General features: G+C 33.8%; 3 protein-coding genes across 3 annotated transcripts; all 3 read left to right on the top strand.

The window, feature by feature from the left end:
* Positions 1-2,542: 2,542 nt before the first annotated feature.
* Positions 2,543-11,864, top strand: LOC132059118 (acyl-CoA-binding domain-containing protein 4). Its single transcript, XM_059451620.1, has 14 exons — positions 2,543-2,756; positions 5,380-5,507; positions 5,636-5,713; positions 5,847-5,927; positions 6,057-6,123; positions 6,209-6,270; positions 6,416-6,555; positions 6,624-6,750; positions 7,427-7,541; positions 7,621-7,709; positions 8,418-8,501; positions 10,133-10,453; positions 10,536-10,595; positions 11,462-11,864. Exons 2-14 carry the CDS (start codon positions 5,412-5,414, stop codon positions 11,621-11,623), a joined length of 1,482 nt encoding a protein of 493 aa, XP_059307603.1. The 5' UTR covers positions 2,543-2,756; positions 5,380-5,411; the 3' UTR covers positions 11,624-11,864.
* Positions 11,865-15,326: 3,462 nt separating this feature from the next.
* On the top strand, positions 15,327-17,899 carry LOC132059115 (vetispiradiene synthase 3-like). The gene is made up of 7 exons (XM_059451617.1): positions 15,327-15,560; positions 15,702-15,975; positions 16,077-16,449; positions 16,533-16,751; positions 16,890-17,028; positions 17,174-17,419; positions 17,517-17,899. Exons 1-7 carry the CDS (start codon positions 15,435-15,437, stop codon positions 17,811-17,813), a joined length of 1,674 nt encoding a protein of 557 aa, XP_059307600.1. The 5' UTR covers positions 15,327-15,434; the 3' UTR covers positions 17,814-17,899.
* A 3,406-nt stretch (positions 17,900-21,305) lies between these two features.
* Positions 21,306-23,850, top strand: LOC132059116 (vetispiradiene synthase 3-like). Its single transcript, XM_059451618.1, is given in 8 exon segments — positions 21,306-21,529; positions 21,640-21,885; positions 21,887-21,914; positions 22,010-22,604; positions 22,785-22,923; positions 23,066-23,311; positions 23,433-23,589; positions 23,592-23,850. Coding segments are annotated over 8 exon segments (1,659 nt in total). The 5' UTR covers positions 21,306-21,418; the 3' UTR covers positions 23,729-23,850.
* Positions 23,851-24,360: the final 510 nt, after the last annotated feature.

Here is a 24,360-nt window from a genome sequence, read left to right as displayed (position 1 = left end):
CCAATCAAGAGGAATGACTTTCTATATCCAATATACCATTTGGAGTTTTTGGCCAAGATTTTCCCTTATCTTTAAGGGTAAATTTAACTTTTTCCTTCTTAACTCTGAATACTATTTGTCTCTTAAATTTGCAAAACTTGAGCATATATCATCCCTCAAATATACCTTGTGCACTATTCGTCTTTTAAGTTTGCAAAATTTGAGCATATACGGTCTTAACTAATATAAATCACTCACAATACAGTTAAGACTAATGTTAAATTCACTTTTTTTGGTGTTACACTCTGGTGTGCAATATTCACATTGTAGTTTGACTAAATTCATTTACTTACACATGATTTTTTGTTTTTTCTATAAAAATCCTGTTCTTTTTTCCCCCTAAAAATAACCCCCTTTCTGTTTCACCCCCAATTAATTTATTTTTATCTTCCAAGTTAAAAAAGAAGAGCATGATTTCACGTGTAAGTAAGTGAAATTTAATCAGTCTGTAATGCGGATATCGACTGGAAGGAAGATGAGAATTGACTAATTAGGGGTGAAACAAAGTAGGATTATTTTTATGGGAGAAAAAAAAAGTAGGATTTTTTTTTTTAAATGATTTCACGTGTAAGTAAGTGAATCTAGTCGGGCTCCAATACAGATACGGACATCGGGTGAAAAATAAGAAAATAAAATAAAGTGAATTTAAAGTTAGTTTTAATTGTGTTGTGGGTGATTATGTTAGTTAAGACTATGTGCTCAAGTTTTGCAAACTTAAAGGACGAATAGTACTCAGATATTTGAGGGACGATATGTGCTCAAATTTTTGCAAACTTAAAGGACGACTGGTGCTTAGAGTTATTTATGAAAGACAAAGTTAGACTTGCCCCCAAAGATAAGAGATAATTTTGACCAAAAAATCTACCATTTGACTCAACAATCACGTGAACTTTAATCTCTCTCACTATTTTCTCCCTATAAAAAAATATTTTCATCATCTCCAATTCAAAAAAAGTACTTATTAAATTACCAGAAATGATATAGTATGTATATACTAAAACTATACATGTGACTTCTGTGGTGGATAAGATGATGGAGGCGAGGCTGAAATAGTTCGGACATGTAAAAAGGAGATACACAGATGCTGCTAATGAGGATGTGTGAAAAGGTTGGCTATGGTGGGTATGAGAAGAGGTAAAGGTAGGTTGAAAAAGTATTGAGGAAATGTGATTAGACAAGATACAGCACACCTGCAGCTTACCGAGGACATGATCCTAGATAGGAGGATATAGAGGTTGAGGATTATGGTAGAAGATTAGTAGGTAGTTGAGTGTTGTATAGTTTCTCTTATTAGTATTGTTATTATTATTCTCCTACGTATTATTTTATTCTTCGATTTTATTATTACATATTGTTTTGTTTACTTCGTTACCGTATTATTTGTTGTTGCTACTGTTCTCTTCTCTTTTCTTTATTGTGCTTGGTGTTGATTTGCTTTACTTGCCGAGGGTCCATCGGAAACAACCTCCTTCACAAAGGTAGGGTAAGGCTAAGTGCACACCATCTTCTCATACACATTTGTGGAATTATACTGAATATGTTGTTGTTGGTAATAAAACACATGTATCACATATCTAATTCATAATTATGAATTACAACTACCTATATATATGTTTCATCTAATTTTAGATTTAGACACATATATGTGATATATGGCACATCTAATTATGAATTACAATTACCGACGTATATATTTCATCTAATTATGAATTAGAATGACACAAATGTATGATACATCTAATTATAAATTACAATTATACACATCTAAGTCTAATATAATTATGAATTACAATTAGAGACCACGCACCTAAATTCTAATTATGAATTATTACAATTACCTACTTAGATGACACTAAAAATTACTTTTTTAGAATGACACATGTGTATGATACATCTAATTATAAATTACAATTATATACATCTAAGTCTAAATTACTTTTTTGAAAAGACAGACGCAATACAATTTATTTATCAAATATAGAAAAAATACTTTTAAAATAAATTGATTAAATAAAAACTCCTTATTATTTTTCAAAAGTAGTTTTTAGAATAATTGTTTAATAAATAATTTTTTGAAGCTCGGACAAACTAACACATGGCTAGAACACAATTGGGGGTTGTTTTCTTACTTCTTCACTCCCTCTGTCCCAATTTATTTGATTTGTTTGAAGTATGACTTATTTGGGAGTCAAACATCTTTTTTTATTATGATTTTTTCAATGCTTTTCATATATTGTGAATCATTAATTATGCGAAATTATAGTACTTTTTATGTAGTTTTTAAATATTTAAATTTTATTATAAAATACTTAAAAAATCTGAATTTAAAATTAAGTCAAAGATAAAGATGAAGCTGTTTGACCTTAAACTGGTCAAAATCTCAAACAAACTAGGATGGAGGAAGTAGTAATTAGTGAACGATTTATTTTCAATATAAGGCTAGACCAGAACTATAAGTATTTCTAAGTTCTAATATTTTATTTTATGTGAAAAAAAAAACAAGTTAGATTTATTTTATTAATTAAAATTCCTTTTTACTAAGTTTTTATATTTAATTTAAATAACCAAATAAAGGAGGAAATTGAGACATTTCTCAAGATCTCATATAGGACGAGTACACACCGACAACCTTATTAGCTATTTTCCGTTACTTTGAGATCGGACGATTTCCAGCCGTCCGATCTCGGTTCAGTTACAGATCCGAATACCCATTTGCTGTAAGTTTTCATTTTGCTTGTTTAATTAAATCATTTCTTTGTAGATTTGTATTAAATTATGTTCAATTGTTCATGTGATTTATATATGCAAAATTGTTGTATTCATGTAATTATGATTAGTTTGATGATTTTTTAAAATGTAGCATTTTTGGCAACATTTTATATTTACCAATGCAATTTATGAGACTCCAATTTATGTCAAGGTGTTTGTTCGGGCACGAGATTTAAGAAAAAAATGAAGACTTTTGAAACTTGTGGTCTAAAACAAGTTACAAATACCGGCGTCGCTATCAAAATGAAGACTTTTGAAACTTGTAAAATGAGAAGTTTAAAGTTGAATTGTTACTAAATATAGAAATGTGTCATTCTTTTCGAGACTGACTAAAAAGGAAATAGTATAATATAAATTGGGATGGAGGGAGTAGGAAATAAGCATGAAGACTTTTGAAACTTGTGGTCTAAAACAAGTCACAGATACTGGTGTGGCTATAAAAATGAAGACTTTTGAAACTTGTGATGTGAGAAGTTTAAAGTTGAATTGTTACTAAATATAGAAATGTGTCATTCTTTTCGGAACTGACTTAAAAGGAAAGAGTATCGTATAAATTGGGATGGAGGGAGTAGGAAATAAGCAAAGTGAGAGATTACTGAATTGTACCGTTTGCAGGATAACTGAGAAGCTTGTGAAGTAGTGATCTGCTTGTAGTAATTGTTTGTTGAGATTCACACATACTTATAGGTTTTGGAGTAATAAAGGCCTATGATGGGATTAATTGCCATCGAAAGCAGTGTAATTTGTATGTGAAAGTTTCTGAATTCATATAATTGGATCAGTCTGATCATTTTCTCAACTAGGTTTGTATGCAGATCCGCATCAATGATGATGACCTTTTCTTTTCTTTTCCTTAAAAAGTAGCATTCTTGCTAGATCTTTGCCAATGCTATTTATGATAGAAAATAAGCGAAGTAGAGATTAGTGATTTGTAGATTTTAGAGGATACCAAGAAGCTTGTGAAGTAGTGATCTGCTTGTATGTAATTGTTAGTTGAGATTCATACACATATATAGGTTTTAGAGTATAAAGACCTATCATAGGATTGGGATTTATGATGGGAAGCTAAGAAACATTTGTTTGTTTAAATCTTTTCCTATGCATATTTGTGTCCAATTATGTCATATTGTGACTGACAGCAGTGAGATTTATATGTGCAAGTTGCTGTATTCATATAATTCTGATCAGTCTAACGATTAGCTCAAATGGGTTAATATGCAAATCAGCATTCTTGATAACCCCTTTTTTTGTTTTTTGAAGAAGTAACATTCTTGGTAACGTCTCTTTATCAATGCAATTATGATAAAAATAAGCAAAATGAGAGATTATTGAGTTGTAGAATTTACTGGATAACTGAGAATCTTGACAAGTAATGATCTGCTTGTATGTTATTGTTAGTTGAGATTAACACACACATATATAGGTTTTAGAGTATAAATATTTATGATGGGATTGTTCAGTTAGCTAAGAAACATTTGTCGGTTCTTTCAGTTTCAAAAAAAAAAAAAAAAAAAAAAAACATTTGTCGGTTCTGTTTTTTTAGCAAGACTGATGAAGCTGAGCTTAGTTAAATTGTCTGCTATAAAATTTATGTTGCTAAGTTCATGTAATTTTTTTTTTTTTTTTTTATGACATGGAACCCGCAGCCGCTACCCTTCGGGTGCGCACAGGGTAAACCCAGCTCCTGTGCAATAGCTCGCAAACCACATAGGAGAGGTAACCCGCACTAGGTTATGTAATTGATTCCCTTGTTTTGTTTAGATCTTGCTAAAAGCCGTCTCTTGATTGGTTTCAGCATTGTTTTTTTGGTTAATAGTTCCAGGAATTGGGCTCATTTGTATAGCATTAAGTTGGACAACTTTTAAGATCTCAACTATTTCAATTTATCTTAAACTAATTCTTGTATGAGAAATGGACGGTGATGTTTTTCTATGTTTATCTATGTGTACTATTATTGCATAGGTGAATATCATATTTTGATTAACCCATGTATGCACCTGATTTTTGTTTTTACAATGTAAGCTATTGATGAAAATTATCATTTCATTGAGTCTTCCATGCATTTAATTTTCAGTTTCTTGTTTTTACATTGCATTTTCATGTATTTGGTGCCAGTCTTAAAATAAAAAGCTTGCCTTTTAATTTTGAGTATTCGATGGAAGCTGTTAAAACGGCAGACAGGATATGGATTTTCTCAGTCTGCTACACTGATGTAAAGGAACTGATTTGCATGTAAGATGGCATAATCTTCGTGCTTCTGTTTATAAAATCTTACCATTCTCAAAAATAATTTAGTAAGCATTTTTCATTAAAAAGATGATGGGTAACTGGTTAGCGGGATTTCCTATACGCTGCTCCCCCAAAGTGTTGGCTCTGCTCCCGATTAAAGCACTTCTCGGCATGCTCCATATCTGAAGTTATGACCGACCCCTTACCCCGAAATGTTTCTAGCAGGAACTGGATGATTCAATCTTCTTTACTCATATAATCAAAATTCTGGTGCTATATTTCCATTTCATAATGCATAATGTCTAATGTTATGTACTGATTCCTCTGGTGCTTTCCAAACAGCCAAGGCTGTTTGAGCTCAAAATTAAGCTGCTATGGGATCTGATGGTCAAAATTGGTATTTGGATTTAACCTATGATCAATGGGTTCCTTTGTCTGTCTCTGGTCCGAGACCAGCTGCGCGCTACAAGGTTCCCCTACTTCTATATTTTATAATAACCTATTCTGATTCTTTTTCTTTATCACAATATGCCATTTTTACCATCGCTGATTATATCTTGGATATTACTACTTATGTGACTTTTTTATTGCACCGTAGCATGCAGCTGCCACAGTTGATGGAAAATTATATATCATTGGTGGAAGTCGTAATGGACGATACCTGTCTGACATTCAGGTATTTGGTCATTCTTTGATCACTTTTTCTTGTTAAACGGTTCCTAGGTTTGTGCAGGACAGGTATTAGATCAGTTTTTTATTTGACGTACAATGATGTTCTTTTCTTTCTTCAATTAATTCCACTTCCACAGGTCTTTGATCTGAAAAGTTTGACATGGTCCACTATAAAGTTGAATTCTGGAGTTCTTCCAGCTACCTCTGGCCACAGTATGGTGAGAATTGACCTAATATTATTATGTTTCACCTGCTAATTTCTTTGTCATTTCACTCGTTCTAGCAAATAATCCTCTGATGTGATGATTTGTCTTCTATTTTGGCGCTGCTCTTGATTTTGTTGGCAGATTATGTGGGAAAATAAACTTCTATTTCTTGCTGGTCACTCAAAGGATGTTTCTGACACAGTAACAGGTTTGTAATCCTTCGGAGCCTTTAAAATCTGGTAACCGATGCTTATTCGTCTTAGCTTTAAATCTTCTCAATGTATCTTTTGCAGTTCGGTTCATTGATCTTCAATCATATGAATGTGGTGTTATAGAGACCTTTGGAAAACTTCCGGTAATTAACCATCCTCCTCTTAGCTTTCACTCTTTCCCATTCATAGCCTTCTTTGTCGGGCAAATCTTGAACTTTAATGCCTGTTAGTGTTTAGTTTATTCTACTGAGAGCTCTAAGGTTGTCTCTTGTCTATTGGGTCTTTTAGGTAGCTCGAGGTGGGCAATCGGTTACCCTTTTTGGATCTAAACTCATAATGTTCGGTGGAGAAGACCGGCATAGGCGTCTGCTAAATGATGTTAGTGTTCTTGATCTAGACACAATGAGTTGGAGTAATGTTGAGACCACGTAAGTCTCTGACCAAATTTATTCTTCACTAATTATGCATTTTGCATTAATTCATTGTGCTTTGATAGGCAGACATCCCCAGCTCCCAGGTTCGATCATACAGCTGCACTCCATGCTGACCGCTACCTTCTGATTCTGGGTGGATGTTCTCATTCAATTTTTTTCAACGATCTTCATGTCCTTGACTTGGAAACGGTATAATTACCTGTTTGGAGATTTTATTTAAAGGCATACTACTTATAACAATTGTTTGACATCGCATTTTAGTCAGATGGAGTTGTGATGATAATAATGTCTAGTATCTGCAATGCAGCCATTTTGCTCTGTGAATGATCTTTAAAGAAAAAGGGGCTTTTTTCATTTTTGGCATGTTGGACGAAATTAATTACGGGCGCTAGCCAAAATAAACAGAACATATACACTGATTATGTATATTCTATGTATTTTTATGTATACAATATGCATATTTTATGTATATTAACACTTGATATACAAAACCTATACATTTGCTGGCTATTTTGTAAATTAGATCACTGAAAGGCATTGGACTGTAATTAACTAGAAAAAGTATTACTCCCTTTGTCTCAATTTATGTGATACATTTTCCTTTTTAGTCTGTCCCAAAAAGAATGATACATTTCCTTATTTGCAACAATTTAACTTTAACCTTTACCTTTTACGCTTAACAAGATGATCTATAACCACACAAATGTCTTTGATTTGTTTTAGACCACAAGATTCAAATGTCTTCCTTTATTTCTTAAACTCCGTGCCGAGTCAAACTATATCACATAAATTGGGACGGAGGAAGTATTTAATAATTATAGTCAGTTGGATTGTAAAACTTAGAAAATTCTTTTTTCATTGGCAGATGGAATGGTCTCAACCACAGCTTCAGGGGGAGCTGGTTAGTCCAAGAGCTGGTCATGCTGGTGTCACTCTAGGTGACAACTGGTATATTGTTGGTGGTGGAGATAACAGAAGCGGTAAGTGACACATTTAAGCAGCCTGCACCCGCTGTGCATTCTTGTTCATGATTCACAACTCTTTTTATTCTTTTTGCAGGTGTGCCAGAAACTCTCGTGTTAAATATGTCGAAGCTTGTAGTGTCTGTATTAGCAACTGTAAAGGGGAGAGATCCACTCGCGAGTGAGGTTACCTTCCGCCTACAATCTTTCTTCCGGAAATTTGATATCCCGTATTTTTAGGAAGAATATCTTGCCCTTGGCGCAGTCCATTATCTTAAAACACTGTTAAGTATGTTTATGTAGTAGCCATTGCCCATGACCTATGTTGCTTGGACTCTTCACTTTCGTTGCCGCACCCGTGTCGACACGACATGGGTGTGGGATCCGTACACGATCTGGTCAACTAATTTTGGGTACTTTGACCAAAATCGAGGGAGAAATTCTGGACAAATTCAATGATTTATGTAATCAAAACAAAAGCTATGGTGCAATTGAAGAAAATGGAATAACTTGTATATAGAAATTTCTATACCACTCCTTTTCCTTATATCTACTTCCGAGATTCTCCTCTTGATCAATATTTTCTCCTCAAGTTTTCCACATAATATCCCATAATTTAGGCTTTATAACTGTGTTTTTAGAATTCTGAGTTTTTGTTTGCCGAATGCCCGCACCCGTATCCGTACTTGGATCCGTACCCAGGAATCTTAAAATTTAGATCATGACCTACCCGACCTCTAGATCTGTACCCGCATCCGACACCCGCACCCAAGTCTAGCCTATGACAATACTATTTCCCAGTACTCATAAACTTTTTTGAGGTTGTGTATTTCTTTTACTTTATTGATCTTTAGGTTTGTTTTGCAATTCTTTCTGATATGACATTTGAAACAGGGACTGAGTGTTTCTTCAGCATCACTTGATGGTGAGAAATTCTTGGTTGCTTTTGGTGGCTACAACGGGAAGTACAATAACGAGGTATCTTCTAAATCCTATATTCGCTTTTCTACGACAACCCTAGACTTTCTTGTGGCGAGATAAATAGATTACAGAGGCATTGGATCTTGTCTACCTCTATTGATTCTCTCTATATGTTGATAAGATCCAAATCCAATTTGTTTTCTCAGATAAGCAATTACTACATGACCTGGAAAACAGGAAAATAATCCATCCGTCATAGTTTCATTAGATCTAGTCTGAGAGGAGATGTTATTAAGACGAAATGGTTGAGTGGGTTTATTATTTCTTCTGAGTTGGACGTATATAATCTTAGGAGTAACTGTTAGAATGCTGGAAAAGGTTAATCAGTTTTAGAATATTGGTTCTCTAGGTATTGTTGATTGTTTTTTTTTTTTTTTTTTTGATAAAGGTAAAGGTATTGTTGATTGTTGGTAAGAAGTGCTGTATACATGTTGGAAATAAACTACTCCCTCCATCCCAATTTATGTGAACTTGTTTGACTGGGCATGGAGTTTAAGAAGACTTTGAAACTTAAGGTCTAAAATAAGCTATAGAAATTTTGGTGGCTATAAATCATTTCATTAAGGCTTAAATGGGATATTTGAAGTTAAATTGTTACAATCCCGCCGAAATTGGTGTCACGCCCCAAAACCTTGGTGGGACAGACTGGCACTCGGTGCCTTAACATAGACCGAGCGAACCAATCTTATAGACCGAGCGAACCAATCTTACATGATTTATGAACATAATACATGCATGAGCGGAAAAATATAATCTTTCATAAACTGCTTTCTTTTCGTCAACTTATAATACCTACATAAATAATAATATGAAAAGATGTCGTTCTTTTTTGGGACTGACTAAGAAAAAAGAGAGTCACATAAATTGGGACGGATGGAGGGAGTAGAAGGACCTGAGAGTAGGACAGGATTACGCTATTATAACATGGGATATAACATTATAAATAGACTGGATTAAAAACAACAACATACCCAGTGTAATCTCACAAAGTGGGGTCTGGGGAGGGTAGGATGTACTCAGACTGGATTGTGCATTTGATTTTATATTGCTATTGGCTCGCGGTTGAGGGATAGCTGCTGAAAGCGTATTAGCCAAGCTTTGAACATTGGCAATAGAAAATTGAAAGCTACCATTGTTTGCATTTGCTCTTCCACGAAGCTTTTTGGTTAATAAATTTAATTTCGGGCATGTGTTTTCATTTAGCAATCTCCTATAATTTATTGGTTTAGCAAGTATCTTAATGGGGAAAGGCTATGTGAATGAGAGAATCAAATTCTCTTTGTAGCGGTCATCTACTTGTCCTTAAAAATTGATTAAGGTCTTCATCCTTGACCATTAAAATTTATTAAACTATTTAAAATTTCAAACTTTGATGTGCTTTCTCTATCAAACCAACTTTTCAACCATTACGTCAATAATTTCTTCCGTAATCACTAATGTAATGTATAATTCAATTTAGCACTCAAAGGTATAGTGGTCAATAAAGTGGGTGCAAATGTTTCAAATCCCCATTAAAAAAAAAAGGTGATTCTTTATATCCGTCTAAGCATTAGTAAATAGGTACCCGATGAATTAGTTGAGAGCTATGAGGCCTTCTTTCTTAAATTACTGTGTTTGATATTGTATAGGTATATGTTATGAGGCCTAAACCAAGGGATGTATTACATCCTAAGATACTTCAATCACCGGCAGCCGAAGCAGCAGCAGCTTCTGTCAGAGCTGCATATGCCTTAACTAAACCAGAGAAGTTAGACTTGCCCGAGAGAGAAGATTCCAATTTTAAGGAAGTCCATGTTGATAGCGCCCAGCATAATCTTTCGGTGGAAATTAGTGCACTTGGAGAACAAAAAAAGGTGTTGGAGTCATCAATTGCAGATGTCAGAGCAGAAAATGCTAATCTCAGGACTAATCTTGATGATGTCAATGCCACTCATGCTGACTTGTCTAAGGTACTCTCATTCGAGTAAATGCTCGATACAAATTGATGATTAACTAATTGTCAATTATTAACGTTTCATCGCTTCATTACAGGAGCTTCAGTCAGTTCAAGGTCAACTTATATCTGAGAGATCAAGATGTGCTAAACTGGAGGTTATACTTCTCATACCTTTTTTTTTAACTTAAGTTCTAATTCTCCCATCCCATCCTATATTAGAGCAATCAGTCAATTATGTCGCAGTTTAAAACTAGTCGGGTCAACTATTTGTGAACTCACGAGAAAATGAAAAAGATGGTCCCTTATCTTTGGTAGTAGGTTCAAAATAGTCCCTTAAGTATCACTTCAGCAGTTTTGGTCCTTTAATTTTGTCAAAAGGTGAGCACTTTTGGTCTCTGTTAGATATTTAACCAATTCTGATTGTTAATTTTAATCAGGACTATGAAAACAGAAAATATTTAATCATAATGTTTAGTATCACCACCGTGCATCCTATATTAGAGCAACAACAACATACCTAGTGTAATCCCACAAGTGGGGTCTGGGGAGGGTAGAGTGTACGCAGACCTTACGCCTATTTCGGGAGGTCGAGAGACTGTTTTTGATAGACCCTCGGCTCAGGATAAAACAATAACAAAGCGGGTCAAACAGGAAAAAGGCTACACCAAAACAGTATGCTAAGTGAAGAATAAGAGACAATAAATAATAACAGAAATCGAAGGACAAGAAACTACAAGAGAAATACTATGGCTACTAGTAAGGAAAAGCGAGACAATGCTCTACTACCTATTAACCTTCTACCCTAATCCGTGTCCTCCACAACCTCCCATCTAAGGTCATGTCCTCGGTAAGCTGCAACTGCGCCATGTCCATTCTAATTACCTCTCACCAATACTTCTTCGGCCTACCTATATTAGAGCAATATGATCAATTTGTGGTTTAGTTGTTCTGCTCGTTTCAAGCCGACAAATATTTAAATGTGGCTGTGGTTTTGTTTGTGACCTTTTCATGGCATCTTCAGGCACAAATAGGAGAGCTACAGAAGATGCTAGAGTCTATGAAGTCTATAGAGGAGGAAGTTCAAGCTCTACGAAGGGAGAAATCTGAATTGGAACGTGACATGGAGCGTGCTTCATCTGTCCAGAAACAGGGCTCGGGCGGTTGGAAGTGGATTACTGGATAAGTATTTGAAGGAAGTTGCATATTTGCGACCTTAGTTTTTTCCTTTTCTTATGCTTCTTGCAAAAGAAAAGTTTACCAGCATTTTGGTGTTCTTGTATGCTGTTTGTAAGAGGAAGTGCAACTTCGGAATTTTTGTTGAAAAACCATATCATTCTTTTTTGCTGGCTTTCTTTTATGTTGTGACACTTGCATTTTGTAATGGCAATATTTCATTGTAGCTAATAGATTGTATTTGAACGTCATAGTTACCTCATTCATTTGTAAACTCTATGTGGTGTTCTGTGTTTTTTCTTTCGTAGTTTCTAATTGGCAATACAACATCCGATGTTTGCACAAAATAATTCTTTTTGAGCTTAATAGTGAAAAATTAAAGTGAAAACATCACACTTAACCATTGTTTAAGTGGTAAATGTGTGTATGAAAGACGCGTGCTGGCAAGTATAATAAACCTCGAAAAGTACCACAGTACCACAATTTGGTAAACCAATTTTATATTACTATATCACTATAAGTTGTATACTTAAGTTAGTATTATATTATCTTTTTTAAAATGAGCAAGGTGTGAGAAATTGCGTACCATTTTCGGAAGTCTACATATTTGACCTAAATAAATTTTAATTTGAAGGAACTGTTGAGATTAACTTTTAGACCGTTCAATCCAATGTTGGCTTCTGGTCACAAACAAACATAGGAAACTCTAAACTGACCTTAATAATTACATTAACCTTTTGGTCCATCAAAGTATACTCGCATTAAAAGTTGGACTTTATGCCGCAAAAATGACAAAAGGTTTTAAGAATAAAGTAATAGAATAAAAGATTAATTCATTCCATGCACGCATGCATGTTCTTGGACGGACTAGTATGACAATGCCTAACAGAAGATTGCTTATTCGTACTTGGTCGTTGCACTAAATCAATCAATTTAATCTTAAAAGTTTCAAATCAAAGCAAAAATATATACTAACACTATGGTTATGTGATAACAATTTTATGCAAGACACCTATAAATAAATTTATTTAGTGCAAACAATGAGTGAATAAATATTTTCCTTGGTCCTAACATTCTTTTTGGAATGTCCACCAATCTATCTATATTATATTAAAAGCATGAACTCCCTAACTTGAAAGTTAAATTACTTAAAATACTCCTAATTAATAATTATTAATTTTTAAAAAAACATTTAATAGCCACAAAAATTCTGAAGAGGTGCTTTATTACTTAAATGAATTGTCGTAATGATTAATTTGAAAAAAAAAATCTAAAAGGCTGTGAAGTTTCACGAAGAGTTGCTTCATTATTTTCATTGTTCAAATATGTAACACATGTTGCAACTCTGGTTTTTCGGATTCTATTGCTTTTGTTAATGACATCACCTAATGGTTAAATCTTTAACATTTATTCAAGCAAGTGAGCGGACTTCTTTAAACCAAATAAGAGCTATTATATTAATAGTTGATTAGATCGTGCTATAAGTTCACAAAATTAAGTTGAAATGGATTTTACTGACCATTGTAAATCAATCATTAATGACATTCCCACCCAAAGATTTATAAGTTGTTTTGTATTTTTGGAAGATTCATAAAAAAAAAGGATGATACTATATTTGGATTTTTTTTTTTTTAATAGGAGTTCATAAATTATTTTAATACTTAATACTTGATACTTATTATTATTTTAATTACATTCATTTCATAGGTAGTTTGCATGTTACTGATAATGAAACCATTTGTTGGAGAAGGACAGAGAGAAAATAGTTACAAATGAAACGCAAGTTAATAGTACGTACAAATTTTCATTAAAATATTCATTTGATTTACTATATAGATAAGTTAATGTAATTTATGCAAGTGTAATCTTAAAATGTAGATTGGTCACTCAATTATTACTTTATTGGGAGATTCTGCAAATGACAGTGATATTCTTGAAAAAATGAAAGATAGTAAACCAATCATTAGCTTTCTTTGTGATGTTAGTCTCATATGAACTGAAATTAAATGAAAATCCTTTCTCTTCTCTAATTAGGAAATTTTTGAATATCGACTATTCCTATCAATGAGGTGCTAATCCGTCCAATAATTCAAAACACAATAGATCTCCAAAATAGATAATGTATATTTTTTCCCACACATAGTAATAGTTTACTTATGATAATACAATTGTATTACAAGACATGACTTACAAAGCTTGTGTGACTTTTCAATTTGTTACTTTCAAAATCAAAGTTAGTGTTTCTTCGTAGCTTAATTGTTTGAAGGAAATGACATTATTGTTTGCTTAAGAAACTAAACATTATTTAATTATAAATTTATATTGATATTATTTTGCCAAATCATATTCTATATGATTTAACATACACGTGCAGCGTACTTGTCGAGAAACTAGTTATCTTAAAAAATTGAAAGTAAGTACCCCCTCCGTTATAATTTATGTGACACCATTTGACTTTGCATGGGGTTTAAGAAAAAAAGAAAGACTTTTGAAATGTGTGGTTCAAAATATGTCTTATATAAATGTGTGGCTGTAAATCATCTCATAAAGTTAAATTACTTCTAAATATAGAAAGGTGACAAAGGACAGAGGGAGTAACATTTTTCTCAGTGTGGAAACTTGGATCAACATACTCCACCCACAGACGCCAATAGAGAAGTAAGGATTAACATTTAAAAAAGGGAAAAGGTGCAAATATATCCCTGAACTTTGCGATTTGGAGCAGATTTACCCCCCGTTATAAAAGTGGTGGATATATACCCCTACCGTTACAAAATGGTGCAAATATACCCTTTTTCTGGCTTTTTTTTTATTTTTTAAATCATTTATCTTATTTTAGAATTAAAAAAAAATGTCACGGGGCTTTAAAAAAAGTCTACCCATTTTTTTTGAGTAGATATATTTCTCTAGAGCCACATGGTAATTTTTTTTCCTGGTGGGCCTGGTCTGGTTCGTTTAAAAAAATAGGTAGACTTATCTTTTTTAAAGACACAGAGATATTTTTTTAAACAAATCAGATCCGCTCCACCAGGAAAAAAAATTACCGTGCGGCTTTAGAGAAATATGTCTACTAAAAAAAATGGGTAGACTTTTGTTTAAATCCCCGTGGTATTTTTTTTTATTCAATAATAAAAATAAATGATTTTTTAAAAAAATTCCGTCAGAAAAAAGGGTATATTTGTACTATTTTGTAACGGTAGGGGTATATTTGCACCATTTTGTAACGACAAGGGTATATATCCACCGCTTTTATAACGGGGGTATATTTGCTCTAAATCACAAAGTTGAGAGGTATATTTGCACCTTTGCCCTAAATAAAATCAGTTAGAAAAAGGTTATATTTGCACCATTTCATAACGGTAGGGGTATATATCCACCACTTTTATAACGGGAGATAAATCTGCTCCAAATCGCAAAGTTCAGGGGCATATTTGCACCTTTGCCCTTTAAAAAATTAAAAAATCTACCGGCTGGCTGACTAGGTAGGGTATGCAGTCAAGTGTAGCAACTGAGTGACTACTTCATGTTATGGCTCCACATATAGAAATTATTTGAGTTAAAATATATTATGTTTGATCAGCTAATTAAACGTGATTTAATATACAAAAGAAAGAGACATCAAAAGAGAAGGCAAAAAAGATGGCTTTGCCCTTGGCTTAGAGTCAACAAGCTCAGCTAGCTCTTACTATTATAAATACTTATCGTTTCTCTTCCATTGGTGTCATCAGACTTAATTCTCAGTTTCTTTCTTCCCTAGAGAATTAAGAACAAGAAATCTCTTATATTTTTTGGCAACAAATACTAAAGTAATTTAATTAGCAATGGCCTCAGAAGTTGTCAATCATATTGTGAAGCATGAACAAGAAGAAGATATTGTTCGCCCTGTCGCTAACTTCTCTCCTAGTCTATGGGGTGATCGTTTCCATACTTTTTCCATCGACAATCAGGTAATTAATATACGTATTCTTCATTCTTTTCTTCTTTATATATAGTTTCTTATTACATACATAATTACTTAAGTTTACATTGTGTTTATATATAGAACAATGTAATATTTAATTTTTTTTTTTTTTGGGGCACGTTTATAGGTTGCACAAAAGTATGCTCAAGAGATTGAAGCATTGAAGGAAGAAACAGGGAGTATGTTGTTAGCTACTGGACGGAAATTGGTCGAGACATTGAATTTGATTGACATTATTGAACGCCTTGGCATAGCATACCACTTTGAGAAACAAATTGATGACATGTTGGAACAAATTTACCACAAAAATACTAACTTTGAGGGTGATGACTATAATGATTTGTGCACTTTTGCACTTCAATTTCGATTGCTCAGGCAACATGGTTACAACATCTCTCCTAGTAAGTCCATGTTAAAATCAAGTCTATACTGGTTATAATTATTATCCATTTGCAAGAATTAGGCTAACTAATCTTGATTATATTCTTCCTTGAAAAAACAGAAATTTTCAGCAAATTTCAAGGTGCTAATGGAAAATTCAAGGAGTCGCTTGCTAGTGATGTCTTAGGATTATTGAGCTTGTATGAAGCTTCACATGTAAGGACTCATGCTGAAGATATCTTAGAAGATGCACTCGCTTTCTCCACTACTCATCTTGAGTCTGCAACTCCACATTTGGAATCTCCACTTAGGGAGCAAGTGGCACACGCCCTTGAGCAATCTTTGCACAAGGGCATTCCTCGAGTTGAGACCCGATTTTTCATCTCATCAATCTACGAGGAGGAATCAAAGAACGATGTGTTACTTCGATTTGCAAAATTGGATTTCAACTTGCTCCAAATGTTGCACAAACAAGAACTTGCTGAAGTATCAAGGTGTGGTTATACTTTTGAGAGGAAAATGATAAAACCATTTTGGTCTATTTCTCAAGTACTGATGTTAATTTGTTATGTTGCAGATGGTGGAAAGATTTAGATTTCGTGACAACACTTCCATATGCTAGAGATAGAGTAGTGGAATGCTACTTTTGGACAGTAGGAGTATACTTTGAGCCTCAATATTCTCAAGCTCGCATCATGCTTGCTAAGACCATAGCAATGATTTCAATTGTAGATGACACCTTTGATGCTTATGGTGTAGTTAAAGAACTTGACACATACACAGATGCCATACAAAGGTGTGAACTTCATAAATTCACCTAATTAAATATTTCTTGAAAGTGAATGCCGTGAAATAATTACAACCAGCTTTTGCTCATGATATTTATGTTTTCTTTTTAAATGCATAAATTTACCTTAGCGTTTTCACCCTGCAGATGGGATATCAACGAAATTGATCGGCTCCCTGATTACATGAAAATCAGTTATGAAGCTCTTCTAGATCTGTACGAGGGTTATGAAAAGGAATTGTCTAGCGATGGAAGATCTCATGTTGTCTATCATGCAAAAGAAAGGGTATGTCTGAGCGATCTAATTGTCTAATTACTTTTTTTTTCCTTAATCCATTTCTCACTTTGTTTTACCTTGCATCTTTGTACTGCTCATATACTTGAAGCGATCAAATTACTTTTTTCTAACTCTTCTTTTTTGGTGTTCACAGATGAAAGAAATAGCGAGGAACTATAATGTCGAAGCCAAATGGTTTATTGAAGGATATATGCCACCTGTTTCTGAATACCTGAGCAATGCTCTAGCAACTAGCACTTACTACTTGCTCACTACAACATCTTATTTGGGCATGAAGTCTGCCACGGAGCAGGATTTCGAATGGTTGTCAAAGAATCCTCAAATTCTTGAAGCTAATGTGACATTATGCCGAGTTATTGATGACATAGCCACATACGAGGTATGCGTTGTATCTCACAAAATTATATCATTACAAACAAAGTGCTTCGATGAAAACTGAAGCAATATAGAAGCTAATAATTTATCTGCATTTCCAGGTTGAGAAAAGTAGGGGACAAATTGTAACAGGAATTGAGTGCTACATGAGAGATTATGGTGTATCAACGGAAGAGGCAATGGCTAAATTTCATGAAATGGCTGAGACAGCATGGAAGGATGTTAATGAAGGAATTCTGAGGCCAACTCCTGTCTCTACGGAGATTTTAACCCGTATTCTCAATCTTGCACGTATTATTGACGTTACATATAAAAACAATCAAGACGGATACACTCATCCTGAGAAAGTCCTAAAACCTCACATTATTGCGCTGCTTGTGGACTCCATTGAAATTTAAACTACAATTGTTGGTCGTGTAAATGGAGCCGGTGGACTTCATTCCATTCTCCTTAATTGAAACAATAAAATTGTTTATTATTTTAATCATGTTGTTTAAAGTTTCTAAAGAGCCGCCTTTTGTAATGGTGCAATAATTGACTGTTAAAAAGAATCTGCTAATTGTTCCCACCAAAAAAACAAAGAGTTCGACATAGACATAATTGAGGAAATTCCAAGAACATTGGAAAAAAGCAGAATGGATAAAAGTACCATGGTTGGTAGATAAATGCACAGGGAAGAGCATGTATGCATACAGAGCCAAATTTTCTCGCAGAAGAGTGGTGAAGCTTAAAATGTGTGTGTTAATTTGAAAATTGGAGTAGAAGGTTCGAGTTCTGTACTCAAGTTCAATAAGTTCCTTCCGATTTGATTTCTTCATTCTTAGTGAGGTTCAAATCGACAAGCTAAGGTGAAACCAGTATTTTCATTAAGAGTATTCAAAATACAAAGAAGTAAACATACAAATAAGCTAAGGGGATTCAACATCTAATATATATACATAACTTTTTTTTTTTAAAAAAAAAAAAACTTGTATATATATTATGATTTTTCGACTAAGGGTGTTCGGACCCTTACAGTATACCCTAGCTCCGCCCATGGCTAAGACATGACATTCATCGGTAACGCTGTAGGAACGGGTTACTATCAAGAAGGTAGCCATGTCTATGGTGCATTAAGTGTAGTTGAGGCGTTTCGTAAGGCAATCACAACACGCGCACGATGGATTTAGGCTACTGTAGATCCAACAAAAACACAAGTTTTCTTCAGAGAATATTTGGTCACTCATTTTAGTGCAGACTGCAGCCCCGTTTTTCAACTCGACAAAAAACATGTATAATAGATATATATAATGATTTGAAGATCGGACTAGAAGGACCTAATTCAAGACTGATCAAGTTTATTATAGTCCTTCTGATTGAATCTTCATGCTAAGTGTAGTTCAAGTCCACAACACATGCTTTCACCGGCCAGTTGTACTATAGAAGGTTTGCTTTTGAATTCCTTAAATTCTTGACTCATATGGAGGAATTACTAATATTATTTAGAGTGACTAAAAATATAGATTTACGTAAATCTAAATTTTGTGAAAAGGTGTTATCCAAGCTTTTTAAAGAATAAATCTATTCATGAAAATTAAAGGTGTGTTAGATATTTTTTCACTCTCTATAGATACTTATCCCATTGTAGAAATTTTATACTTAAATTTTCATCTGGTTTCTCTCTTCAACAATCCATTGTCTTCATTCACTCTAATTTATGTGAAATAATTGGAGAGATTTAAGAATTTTCCAGAATTTTTATTTGATTGCACATTAAAATATATTGTTGTGTGGTTGGATGTGTTGTTAAAATCGAGTCAGGAACGAGAATTTAGAGATACAAGAATAATGGGAGAATTCTTTCTGTCTTTCATTCATACCTCTTTATATACAATTAAGGTCCTCCTTGCCCTAGTCATCTAATAAGGTAATCCTATCATAAAAGATATAAATTCTATTTTACCAAATTCACCATAAATAATTAACTATTACAATTATACTAAAATAGAGTTCCTACCGACTTAGGGTTTTTACCGACACACCGACGTGACCGGACAAACTGGTCCGGTCACCATGCATTCTGTCTCAATATTTGTCTTAGGATCATAAGGACGTCAGTTTGCTATATATTGCATCAAGGTAATGGTGGAAAACTACTTAGATCGATGGCCAACCTTCATAGAGTTTCATGAACCCTTTTTTCTCATCTGAAACATTATCTTATCTTTTATCGTTATTACAATACGTACAAGAAATCTGATAGGAGCAACCTTAGGGTTGCTGCAAGTAGGTAACTGCGATATTGATTTTTTTGTTTTTTTGTTACGACTCCTTGCAACCTTTTCAAGTTGCAACAAAAACCCTTACTATTTGTGACGACTCATTTAGTCGTCACTCTGAATAAAAAAGGTTATATACTTCAATTAGTATGTATATATTATATTAAGGCACAACTTTTTATTTAAAACTATTACGTTGTGAGAAATTGCGAAGCCTCGTAGCATTTTCAGAAGTTCACATTTCGACAAAACATTCGTTCTTATTTCTTAGGATGATTCAATCCAATCAACAATTTTGATCTCAATTAACTTATAATAAAACTCTCTAACCTGACCTTAAGAAATGCAATTAATCTTACTTGTCAATCAAAGTAGACTCTGCATTAATTAATAGTTGAAATTTGTGTCTGCTGAGACAAATATTAGAACTAAGGGGAAAAACAAAGAAAAGATATATAAAACTGGCTGCTAGTTGTTGCGTTGCTGACTAGCTAGTATGCAGTCAAGGCAGACAACTGATGACTAATTACAGTGATCCTAGAAAACATTAGTTAAATGTGATTTTAATAGCACATCAACGTGATTCAATTTTTTTTTGTCTCTGTCGTTAAATATTTAGCATTTTAACTTTATATATCTTTTTAAAATTAAATTTCACTCTAATTGCTATATATAGTTTCAAGGTATAACAGATAGGACATTATCAAATTTTATGGAGAGAGATTAATGATTATAACGTAGACATAAATACGTGTAAAGTTATTAAAAACCCTTCCTAATTAATATTTCTTAAAGGGCGTATAAGACAAAAAAATGATAAATAATTTGAGACGGAGGGAGTACCCATTATCAGACTAGTTCACTTGAACGAATTGTAAAAGTTATAACTTTCAAGAAAAAATTATATCGTGATCCATACTTTCTTTTTTAACTTTTATACCTAGACAGTGTAATCAAACAATTTGAAAGATAAAGCACACGTAATAAGTGAAAATTGATAATTTAAAAAACAAGTCAAGCAACCTGCTAACATACTAGTACTTTTTTTTTTTTTTTTAAATGTTTTTATTACATGGGCATAGGGGAAGGGGAAATGGGGAAGGAGATTACTATGTGGGGATTCGAACCCTCACCAACAGGGTGAGAGTTCAGGTAGCCAACCAACTGAGCAACTAGATCCCTACAACATACTAGTACTTAAATAACGTCGATAGGGTAATTTTTTTTTTTTTTTGACTTTCACTGTATGTATTTTAATCTTTTTTTAAAAAAAAAATTGTTTTTTTATTTTATTACATAGGGGGTAGGGGAAGCGGATTACAATGTGGCGATTCGAACCCTCACCAACAAGGTGAGAGTTCAGGTAGCCAACCAACTGAGCTACTAGATCTCTACATTTTTTTTTTTTAATCTTTTCCAAAACAGGCTACAAGCATTTAAAAAGAAGAAAAAGAAGAAGAAGAAAGTAATAAAAGACTGCGGAACTTCGAAACGAGGGGGAAGTCACTTACTATAATAAACTTCAAAAAAGATGGCTATACATTCAACGTGCTGTTAAAGCGTTGTGATAGAATAGAAAAATTGGCTATGTGTCTTTCACCACTATAAATACTTGTCCCTTCTCATCCATTTAAGTCATCATACTCATCTACTTTCTACTTGAGAGCTTATTAATTTCTTCCTCAGCATAAAAATATCACTCGTGTATTTTGTGGCTGCAAATACTAAAAGCAAGTTCATTAGCAATGGCCTCTGCTGCAGTTGTGAACCATGAGGAAGAGATTGTTCGCCCCGTCGCCAACTTCTCTCCAAGTTTATGGGGTGATCGTTTCCATTCTTTCTCCATTGACAATCAGGTAATTAATAACTAATAGTCATCATCTTTTCTTTTTATATATATAGTTGCAAGCATAGTTAATTTCTTCTTTATGTTTATTAAATAACATAAACCTGGCTAATTATATAGGTTGCACAAAAGTATGCTCATGAGATTGAAGCATTGAAGGAAGAAACAAGGAGTATGTTGTTAGCTGCTGGACGGAATTTGGCTGAGACATTGAATTTGATTGACATTATCGAACGTCTTGGCATAGCCTACCACTTTGAGAAAGAAATTGATGAGATTTTGGATCAGATTTACCACAAAAATACAATTTTTGAGGGTGATGAATATAATGATTTATCCACTTTTGCCCTTCAATTTCGATTACTCGAGGCAACACGGTTACAACATCTCTCCTAGTAAGTCCATCATAAAGTACTAGTTTGATGTTATAATTATTGTCCGTTTGAAAGAAGCCTAATATAATCTTGTTTATTATTACTTGAAATACCAGAAATTTTCAGCAAATTCCAAGATGGAAATGGAAAATTCAAGGAGTCTCTTGCTAGTGATGAATTAGGATTATTGAGCATGTATGAAGCTTCACATGTAAGGACTCATGGTGAAGATATTTTAGAAGATGCACTTGCTTTCTCCACTATTCGGCTTGAGTCTGCAGCTCCACAATTGAAATCTCCACTTAGGGAGCAAGTGGAACATGCCCTTGAGCAATCTTTGCACAAAGGCATTCCTCGAGTTGAGACCCGATTCTTCATCTCATCAATCTACGAGAAGGAGGAATCAAAGAATGATGTGTTGCTTCGATTTGCCAAATTGGATTTTAACTTGCTTCAGATGTTGCACAAACAAGAACTTGCTGAAGTATCAAGGTGGTGGAAAGATTTGGATTTCGTGACAACACTTCCATATGCTAGAGACAGAGCAGTGGAATGCTACTTTTGGACAGTAGGAGTATATTTTGAGCCTCAATATTCTCAAGCTCGAGTCATGCTCGCTAAGACTATAGCGATGATTTCAATTGTGGATGACACCTTTGATGCCTATGGCATAGTCAAAGAACTTGACACATACACGGATGCCATACAAAGGTATGAACTATGTAAATTCATTAATTTTAAACAAGAAGTTAGTTCTACAAAGAAAACTAATATCTTGGATCATCTTTGAAAGTGAATGGTGTGACAAGATAAAAGAGAAGCCCCTTCTCAAAATCTATACTCTTTCTTTTTGAATGCACACACTTACATTATCTTTTTGTTACCATGTAGGTGGAATATTAGTGAAATTGATCGGCTTCCTGATTACATGAAAATCAGTTATAAAGCTCTCTTAGACCTTTACGACGATTATGAGAAGGAACTGTCCAAAGATGGAAGATCTCATGTTGTCTACTATGCAAAAGAAAGGGTATGTCCGAGTGACCAACCTAAATATCTAATTACTCTTTTCGTTAATCCATTTGCCTTATATTGTACCTTGTCTTTGAGCGATCATAAACTCGAAAGAAATCAATGTTCTAACAATTGAATTTATATGCTTGTGTTCATAGATGAAAGAAATTGTGAGGAATTACAATGTTGAAGCAAAATGGTTTATTGAAGGATATTTGCCACCTGTTTCTGAGTACCTCAACAATGCACTAGCAACTAGCACTTATTACTTGCTCACTACAACATCATATTTGGGCGTGAAGTCTGCAACCAAGCAAGATTTTGAGTGGTTGGAGAAGAATCCTCAAATTCTTGAAGCTAATGTTACATTATGTCGAGTTATTGATGACATAGCCACATATGAGGTAATTAGTTGTATATCACCGTATCACGAGACTAGATCATTATATAAATTTGAGAAAACTAAGTGTTGCGCTAGCAATTGAAGCAATATAAAGCGTAACCCGAATCTATTTGCCTATTCAGGTTGAGAAAAGTAGAGGTCAAGTTGCAACAGGAATTGAGTGCTACATGAGAGATTATGGTGTATCAACGGAAGAGGCAATGGCTGCATTTCAAGAAATGGCTGAGATAGCATGGAAGGATGTGAATGAAGGAATTCTTAGGCCCACTCCCGTTTACGCGAGATTTTAACTCGTATTCTCAATCTTGCTCGCATTATTGACGTCACATATAAGCACAATCAAGATGGATACACTCATCCGGAGAAAGTCTTAAAACCACACATTATTGCCTTACTTGTGGACTCCATCGAAATTTGAACTACCAAGTATTTGCTCTTTCTTGAGAGAACTTCATTTTTCTTAGTTGAGATATCACATTTCTTTTGTTATTATCATGTTGTACAAAGTTTCCTGGGAGCTTCCTTTTGTTACATCCTCTCTAGGATCTCCTAAAATCCTTGTAAGAAATAATTAATGCTAAAGCTCTTTTTGTTCTTTATATCATTTTTTATTGTACAGCTTAAATAAACATTAAATACTTAGAAGTGTATAGTCAAGAATGTACTGGTTAATTGAAAACTATTCGCCACCAAAGATTGCGGTAGAATGGTAAATACTCTCCTATATTTAAATGAAAGTCTCGAATTCGAACCTTAGAGAGTGGTGAAGCTTAAAATGTGTGTGTTAATTTGAAAATTGGAGTAGAAGGTTCGAGTTCTGTACTCAAGTTCAATAAGGTCCTTCCGATTTGATTTCTTCATTCTTAGTGAGGTTCAAATCGACAAGCTAAGGTGAAGCCAGTATTTTCATTAAGTGTATTCAAAATACAAAGAAGTAAACATACAATAAGCTAAGGGGATTCAACATCTAATATATATACATAACTTTTTTTTTTTCTAAAAAAAACTTGTATATATATTATGATTTTTCGACTAAGGGTGTTCGGACCC

Source organism: Lycium ferocissimum, chromosome 6, assembly GCF_029784015.1.
Source record: "Lycium ferocissimum isolate CSIRO_LF1 chromosome 6, AGI_CSIRO_Lferr_CH_V1, whole genome shotgun sequence".
Classification (NCBI taxonomy): Eukaryota; Viridiplantae; Streptophyta; class Magnoliopsida; order Solanales; family Solanaceae; genus Lycium; species Lycium ferocissimum.
This window is presented reverse-complemented; position numbering and strand designations above follow the sequence as displayed.